This window comes from Drosophila navojoa, chromosome 3 (genome assembly GCF_054131105.1).
Source record: "Drosophila navojoa isolate 15081-1374.11 chromosome 3, UAZ_NAV_1.0, whole genome shotgun sequence".
NCBI lineage: Eukaryota > Metazoa > Arthropoda > Insecta > Diptera > Drosophilidae > Drosophila > Drosophila navojoa.
Window position 1 is genome coordinate 2,863,430 of NC_142891.1, and position 7,851 is coordinate 2,871,280.

A 7,851-nucleotide genomic window follows, 5' to 3' on the forward strand; every position below is an offset into this window, starting at 1 on the left:
AATGTTATTTCCAGCTGTTGCTCATACTATCGATTAATGATATAATAATAATAAAATGTATGGAATATATCAAACTAAAAACTTTTTAAAATTATATAAATTATATACGTTTTTCGAGTTTATTTATAAAATTATTATCTCAACGAAACAAAGTCGCTGTTAACGATCATTTCCACAATTAAATTTAAGTGCTGCAAAACGCGACATTTTTCCCGCCCAAAACATCAAATATGATCAAACTTACCGTTCATTCATGAAACCGGCAACTAAATAGCGCCATGGCGCTAAAACAAGTTGACTTTAAAGGAAATAAGGAAATAAATCTCTTAAAACCCTGCTGGATAGCCGGAAATAACAAATATTCAACAGCGCGATTTGTAAAACATTTTGCGCGACATGAAATTAACGAAATCGACGTGGTTGCAAGTTGGTAGGTCCGATGTTGCAAGCATACTGCAAAGTTTATAACTGTAAATTGATGTGTTGAATATTATTATTAAATATTGAATTTGATAAATAGCGAAAAAATCCACGACATTATTGAAACAAATCAGGTGAGGAGAGGAACCCTTAATAATGTAGTGGACACTCTGAGCTGTCGAGCTGTTACCTTCAAGGACATTGCGCGCCTCACTTTTGGTATTAATTACATATTAAATCAACAGGTTACCTCGCTACTGGGTAAAGATAGTTATTTAATACCATTAAAAATTGTTATAACTATTATATTCACCTAGATGATACAAAACATTTGCTGGATCAAATTATTGGGAACAAATTCGATTTAAATCAACCAACGCAGAAGAGAAATCCGGATTTTAATTGCCGTAAAAGAAAGCAAATTATCACGAAGCACACAACGACTGTTTGTGTGGCAAAGAGAGCTAGAATTAGAGAGCCACAACTATTAGATGAAGAAAATGTAGATTATTATAGGCATTTGTTAACCGAATCTCAACAATGGAATATAGAGAAGGAAAATGTAGCAATCGAACAGGTAACAGTTTATATATATAAATATAAAGTATAGTCTAATATGTTTGGTCTGCCTTGACATTTAAGTCACAGACTATAGAAGTAGCTCGCAGTTGCTTGCCGGAGCACATGATAAGCGTAACGCACGAGCTCACTTTTACAGAAATGGAGCAGGAGCCAATGTGGAACAATGGCTTTGGTGACTCCAATCAAGTTGATGTGACCGCACTTGAAGAATTTCTGCCAGCCAGAAATGCTGGTAATATAATAAGCTTTTCTTATTTATATATAAATATTTATGTATTTTTAGTGAAGCGCAAGTCGCTTGACCACTGTCCTACAGGTGTTTTGAGCTGTAAAATGCCCAGATTAGAGACAGATACAATTATGAAGCAGACAAATAATAATCCAGAAACCTATAATCCTTGTCAGGAGGTGGAGCAGGAGATGGTGCAGCTGGAATTGCCTCCACCAATTGTTATTACTCCACAAAAGCGTAAATCTAAATCAAAGCGAAAAAACCGAGTTATTAAAGATCAAATCATAAAATTGTCCCGACATACTCTCCTCCGAGATAGGGAAATCTATTTTAGAAGATTCACGAAAGGAAAATGGCGGAAACCTAAAATTATTAAGCCCAACAATACCTGTGAGGTATTACTAAAAAGCTTTAAGCAAAGGTTAGATATTATTATTGTTTATAAATATTATTTTAATGACATTGTTTGTGAAGTCAACTTTTTCCAGATCGTTTGAAGAGAGATGTGCAGCTGAACAGCGAACAAGCTGAAGCGGCGTGTGAATCAACACTACGAGCTATATTAGGAGCTGAGTATAATGATGAGCTGTCCAGAGAGATACTGTCCATAAGACCTATAAGTGCACAACAGATAAATACTTTAGAGATTTCTGCTTTGCCACCACTAGAGCCAGAGCTACCTATACAGCTCTCTCCAACTGCAATTGAGGGTCCACAATGCAATAACAACAATAATAATGACTATACCGCTTACGATGACAATATTAAGAATATAGGTAGGCGGAGTTTAGTTGCGGCTTTTAACTCACTAATGCTTAATCTTTCTTCAACAAAGATTCTTTGCGCATAATGATGCATTTGCTCAGCATATGGCGATATAATCCCGATTTAAAATGCATAGATGCCAATAAGTTTATCAAATCATTTCCGGATCGCTTTAAAGCGGCCCTGACATTCAATCATTTGTTATGTTAGTAACATAGATAAAGGTAAAATACGATATCTAATCTTTTCCTATCTCATAGATCTTGCAAAGGAAGGCTTTATAGAACTCTCCACGAAGCCGGACTCTGTAGAGATAAATGAAATTACTTTGGGCGCAGAGTCCAATTGGCTTATTGAAGAAAACTTAACAACTTGTGAGCAGCTTATAAATAATTGATTTCTAATTGTTAACGCTCCAGTGTTTAATATTTGGTTTTGAAGTTTCTTTTTTTCTCTATTTTTGTATAAACTTGTTTCTTGTTACTGTTTAAATAACTATAATTCATTAACATTTGTTTAATTCTCTAAATCGTTCTTTGTTTTGTTATCTTTCGTCTTAAACTCTTGTACCTCTCTAAATACCATTAAAACCAAAGCAAATGAAAAACAAAATTCAATGAAAAACTAAAATTGAATTAAATGCCAATTTGCTGGGCCAGGCATGCATAAATATTCAGTGAGCAGAAGCCAATGATGGCAGCAACTAAAGCTTTGACCGCAATCGATGTCCAAGGTCCAATGCTTAGGATGTGCAACAAGCCTTCCAGCCAAACACCCTTAAATATGGTCACGACCAGCAGTATGGAGACTAGCGGCTTCAGTGCCTTGTTGAGATCGTGACGTGTGAACAACCAGATCAACGTGGCAGTTGATAAATGCTGGACGAGCATCACGTTGGACTCCAAGCACTTCTGTATATAGATCCAGCTGAACTCGGTGCCACGTGCGCCTACCCACAACATGATGCCACGGGACAGTATGACCTCCGCAGTAGCCCCTATATTCAATGAATAATTAATTTAACTTAATTGAAATCCTGAACATTGTAACCTTACAGCCCAATCCAGCGGTGATTAATTTCGAGTGGCCCTTGCCGGGTATGCGACTCAGTATGAGCGCAAAGCCAAGTAGATCGGCAATATCCACGCTGCAGCGCAGTATTTCCTACAAGAACATGCCATATATTTAAATTGAATAATAAGTATTTCATATTCTGAATTTCTTACCGCGAAAAAATTAAATTCTCCGCTACCCGATGATGAGTCCGAATAGAAGAATGTAGCTAATACGAGCATTTTACAGAGCTGTGTGAATATATAAATGCAGCCTGCCTGCACACATTTCCAGAACGCACCATATTCCGACCTGAAAATAATTTATCAATTTTAACAAATATTTATTGATTAATGGTTTGATTTATTGGTTGCCCTAATTTAAAATTATATCTTACAGGCCCGAGTATTTGTAGGTGAAATAATATGGCAGTAGCAGTGCAACACAATTTCCAAAGTGATACAGCGTCATTTTCTTTTATAAACCTCGACTTTATCGGTTAATTATGTTAAAACATTAATTTATAGTACAAATTGGCACACGAGACGAAATGAATGAAAAAAAAAAACACTGGGTAAGAGGAAGAACTGCGAGAGAATCCAGCAGCTGTCAATTGTTGCCGGTGGCGCTGCCAACTCACGATATTTTGGTGTATTTAAATACCAATTTGATCTATGAAAATAAGAAAAGCAGTAACAATCCTGCATGATATGGTAAACTTTCCTTAACTCAATAAATGCTAAATGAATTTTTTGTATTGAAAACTAATATTTGGCACTTACTTCACACAGCAATAAATATATAAATAAAATTTTATGAATAATTTAGTTTGGTATTTTATATGTATATAGTTTTTAATTGAGTTGCCAGTTCTCTTCGCCAGCAACACGTCATCTGTCATCTGGGATGGCTTGGCTGTGCATGTGTGGGTACGAGTGTTTTTTTTTTTATTAGGGCAAAATATCTAGCAAACTCATAATTAAATCGCAAAATTCCATAAAATAATTTGTGAGAAATTTATAAAAGCATATATATTTAGCGTGGATACAAAATTGAGTTAAGAACTGCAGCACATGCAAGTAAATCGCAAGAAGGTTAAATTAATCCAAGTCGTAAAATAAGAAAGCGAAGAACTGTGCATGACGAATGCAAAAAGCAACGTCAACAACAAATACATTAACAAAAGCAAACGAAGGACAGGGATCTAAGCAACTAAGAACCTTGACTTGAAATGAGATGCAAACTCGACGCCGTCATCAACAAACGGACCAGCAGGAATTCAGCAGCAATTACAGTGTCCAGCAATTGCCACAACAGGAGCAACTGCAGCAGCAGCAGTCGCTAATCCAGCCTGGCCAAAAGCAATTGTACGTAGCTCCACCTTCGGAAGCTGCCATTAATATTGGCGAAACTTTTTCGAGTGGCGACGCAGACGACAAATACGACAAAGCCGCCCGCCAGTGGAACTTGTTTAGTGGCATTTCGTCACGCTCTGGCCAGGCGCTGCGCACTTTTATACAACAGCCATTGAGCGCCGCGGCGGCTGTTGTAACAGGCAATCATCCCAATCAATCGCAAAGCTTGGATAATAACAATTCCAGCAACAACTACGAGAAGAGCGTCTACAATTTCGGAGGTAATTCAACACAGGTTGAAGCTGAAGAAATCGAGGAGCCAGAAATATTCATAATGGCTGCAAGAGATCGTACGGGCGAGTTTGCCAATGCGATTCGTTCGCTACAATCACGAAACATCACACGGGCAGTCAACATACGAGATCCGAGGAAGGCCAAACAGGTGCAGAGCTATTCGGAATTTATGATGGTTGCCCGCTTCATAGGCAAGAATATAGCCAGCACATATGCGAAATTGGAGAAACTAACCATGTGTAATTAAATCAATTATATCTAGTGGCTATTTTTCGATTTAACCATCATTCACTTGCTTACAGTGGCCAAAAAGAAGAGTCTATTCGATGACAGACCGCAGGAGATTCAAGAGCTGACGTACATCATCAAAGGTGACTTGAATGCATTAAACCAGCAAATAGCCAAGCTACAGGACATCTCCAAGGATCAGCGCCGCACCACAAATGGCAAGCACCTCGTCTCACATTCCTCCAATATGGTGCTTGCACTGCAATCCAAATTGGCCAGTATGAGCACAGACTTTAAGCAAATCCTTGAAGTGCGTACCGAAAATCTCAAACATCAGAAGACGAGACGTGATCAATTCAGCCAAGGTCCTGGACCTTTGGCAGCGCACACCGTCTCACCATCGACCGCCAAACAGGGTTCACTGCTGCTCAGCGAGGAGAATCAAGCGGTTAGCATAGATATGGGGGGAACTGAAGCGACGCCCCTACTAGGAGCTACTTCACATCTGCAGCAGCAGCAGCAGCTGGCCATCTACGATGAATCCGATTCATATGTACAACAGCGTGCTGAGACAATGCAGAATATTGAGTCAACAATTGTGGAGCTTGGAGGCATATTCCAGCAGCTGGCGCATATGGTTAAGGAACAGGAGGAGATTGTTGAACGCATCGATACCAATGTGGCGGATGCGGAGCTAAATATTGAGGCAGCGCATGGCGAAATACTCAAATATTTTCAATCCGTATCCAAGAATCGTTGGCTTATGATTAAGATCTTCGGTGTTTTGATATTCTTCTTCCTGTTCTTTGTTGTTTTTATGTCATAATTAATGCTAAATACTAACCCAATTCTAAATTATTGTGAATACATATGGCATATACACCTATATACATATATATGTAATATATTTTTATCGATATGGAGTTATGTACAAAGGTAAATTCTTGATTCAAATTCAAGCCGTTTGTAAAATAAAGCTAAATCAAGATACGTACGACAAATTTCATGTTGGGCAATTACATATATGCAGATAGGGCTAGTTCGTAGGCAGCCAGATTTGATAAGAACTTGTTTGTAATCTTTATGATGTTTAAAGTGGCGTGGCCCGTGTACAATTGGCTTAGATATATTAACTGTCCTTTGTTTCAATGGATGGGTAGCTTAGTCGAATATGCCGCTATCTCGCAAGCTATTTAGAATACATAGAAATCAAATGTTATAAATTTTTGGCGTATAATTCTTAAATAACATTAACATCTTATGTATATTCATATTTAGTTAAGATATTTTTGCTGCCGATGACTTGAGCAATAGATTAGATGGAAGATAGTATTAGAAATATAACTTCAAGTGTAGCCCCATCTAAGATAACGTTACTGGGTACTAGCCTACTACAAAGGTTCGACAAGGTCGAGTCGAAGTCCTCAGTAGGTCGCATACCTTGTAGCATATAAGTTTTACTTTGTAAAAGTATACAACTAAAATTGATAGGTTTTACCTCCAATGTAGTTCTTAATAAAGTAAATATTTCAAAATTTCTGTTAGTATTTGTATGTGTTTATTTTCTCTGAGGCTTCAACTACCAAATGCAAAACTAATTAAATTATATTTAAAAAAATAATAATAAAAAAACCATTAGAAATCTACATAGATGTTTCCTTGTTATGGTTGGCATTATGAATAAACTAGCAAATTTTTACATTTAAAAACATTCTTGGCTCCCAAATGGAGTTGTGTAGGGCTGGTTAGGCGTGTGTGTGTCTGTCTGTCTGTATGTGCGCGTGTGTATGTGTGTAGATATATATGAGGATGTAGATGTAGAAGATGCTCTAGTGCCAACAACAATGAGATCCCCAGGCAGCTGCCCCTTTTATACCCTCTTATGTTGAGATGAGCGAATAAACCATGCTAAAATTAGCAGAAAAACGAAAACAGAACATTAGACAAATGCAAAATGATATTTATAAGCATAAGTAATTACCCGTAAATATAGTAGAAGAAGCTGATCAAGTAGACGGCTAATTTAATCCAACCCTCACGCAAATTCCGCGATAATGTGTCCGTCTTTAAAACCGTAGTGGGATCATATAAACCAGGACCCGACATCAATGGACGATTCTTGTAGCTGCAAGGAAATTATTTATTTAATTTATGTAATCACAATTAATGCTATGGTGATAAAACTTACCGCCATATATGGTAGGCTATTAATGGTATATTGAGGCAAAGTGAATACCATTCTCCGCAAAATAAGAAAAGTAAATTTAAGAAAAAGTGCAGTAAATACTCCGGCAAAACCAGCTGTAAAAATTCAAAATGATTAGTCACTGCTTAAGTCACATTCTAAAATAATATATACATATATATGTATATATATTATATATTCTCTTACCGGGTTGAGACTATTGCACTGATCGATTGGATTTTTATAATCTGTTTTGAGCTCATCAAATGCAATCACATGAAATATCGCGAAAAATATTAGAAATGCATCGCCAATGAGCGCCACAATATACGTGAAAGCAGTGAAGTTGAAGGCCATTGTTTGTAGCGGTTTGATAATAAAATACTTCTGGGTGTTATTTGAAAGCTAATAAAATATATATTACATATGTTTATTTAAATTGGTTTGTTATAATTACGCACTGGTCCTGCTACATGAGTGTGTGAGTCTTGTAGAATGATGACAGCTGTGACTGTCGCTTAATTTTTCGCCCTAATGCTATATTAACAGTGCGTGCCAGTGTCTACCTACTTTAGTTTTGTAAAAATGTTTTGTGTAAGATTTATTTGCAATTTCTGTATAAACTTTTTCATGAAAACTCTACTTAAACAATATTTAGCAAACTTTAAAGACCATCAAGTCTTAATTATTTATTTAAATCTGTTGCCAGTCACATAACAAACAGAACAGAATATAAC

General features: G+C 36.8%; 4 protein-coding genes across 6 annotated transcripts; 2 read left to right on the forward strand and 2 right to left on the reverse strand.

Moving 5' to 3' along the window:
• The first annotated feature begins 102 nt into the window (after window positions 1-102).
• On the forward strand, window positions 103-3,157 carry c(2)M (crossover suppressor on 2 of Manheim). The gene is made up of 8 exons (XM_089258355.1): window positions 103-430; window positions 521-681; window positions 738-997; window positions 1,063-1,234; window positions 1,286-1,655; window positions 1,709-2,010; window positions 2,070-2,204; window positions 2,260-3,157. Exons 1-8 carry the CDS (start codon window positions 279-281, stop codon window positions 2,394-2,396), a joined length of 1,689 nt encoding a protein of 562 aa, XP_089114481.1. The 5' UTR covers window positions 103-278; the 3' UTR covers window positions 2,397-3,157.
• LOC115563175 (BOS complex subunit TMEM147) lies at window positions 2,421-3,637 on the reverse strand. Its single transcript, XM_030385736.2, has 4 exons — window positions 3,450-3,637; window positions 3,226-3,364; window positions 3,055-3,163; window positions 2,421-2,996 (listed from the first exon to the last, which is right to left on the reverse strand). The coding sequence occupies exons 1-4, from the start codon at window positions 3,521-3,523 to the stop codon at window positions 2,635-2,637; spliced, it is 684 nt and encodes a 227-aa protein (XP_030241596.1). The 5' UTR covers window positions 3,524-3,637; the 3' UTR covers window positions 2,421-2,634.
• A 191-nt stretch (window positions 3,638-3,828) lies between these two features.
• On the forward strand, window positions 3,829-5,930 carry Syx5 (syntaxin 5). The gene is made up of 2 exons (XM_018098808.3): window positions 3,829-4,940; window positions 5,004-5,930. Exons 1-2 carry the CDS (start codon window positions 4,289-4,291, stop codon window positions 5,753-5,755), a joined length of 1,404 nt encoding a protein of 467 aa, XP_017954297.1. The 5' UTR covers window positions 3,829-4,288; the 3' UTR covers window positions 5,756-5,930.
• On the reverse strand, window positions 5,818-7,836 carry cni (protein cornichon). 3 transcript variants are annotated; one of them, XM_089258361.1, is made up of 5 exons: window positions 7,576-7,836; window positions 7,322-7,519; window positions 7,118-7,230; window positions 6,911-7,054; window positions 5,818-6,118 (listed from the first exon to the last, which is right to left on the reverse strand). In XM_089258361.1, exons 2-5 carry the CDS (start codon window positions 7,469-7,471, stop codon window positions 6,091-6,093), a joined length of 435 nt encoding a protein of 144 aa, XP_089114487.1. In that variant the 5' UTR covers window positions 7,472-7,519; window positions 7,576-7,836; the 3' UTR covers window positions 5,818-6,090. The 3 variants fall into 3 exon arrangements, with proteins under 3 accessions (XP_089114487.1, XP_030241598.1, XP_089114485.1); XM_030385738.2 differs by lacking the exon at window positions 5,818-6,118 and adding an exon at window positions 6,565-6,837; XM_089258359.1 differs by lacking the exon at window positions 5,818-6,118 and adding an exon at window positions 6,565-6,837 and having other exon boundaries at window positions 7,572-7,738.
• Between the last annotated feature and the right edge of the window lie 15 nt (window positions 7,837-7,851).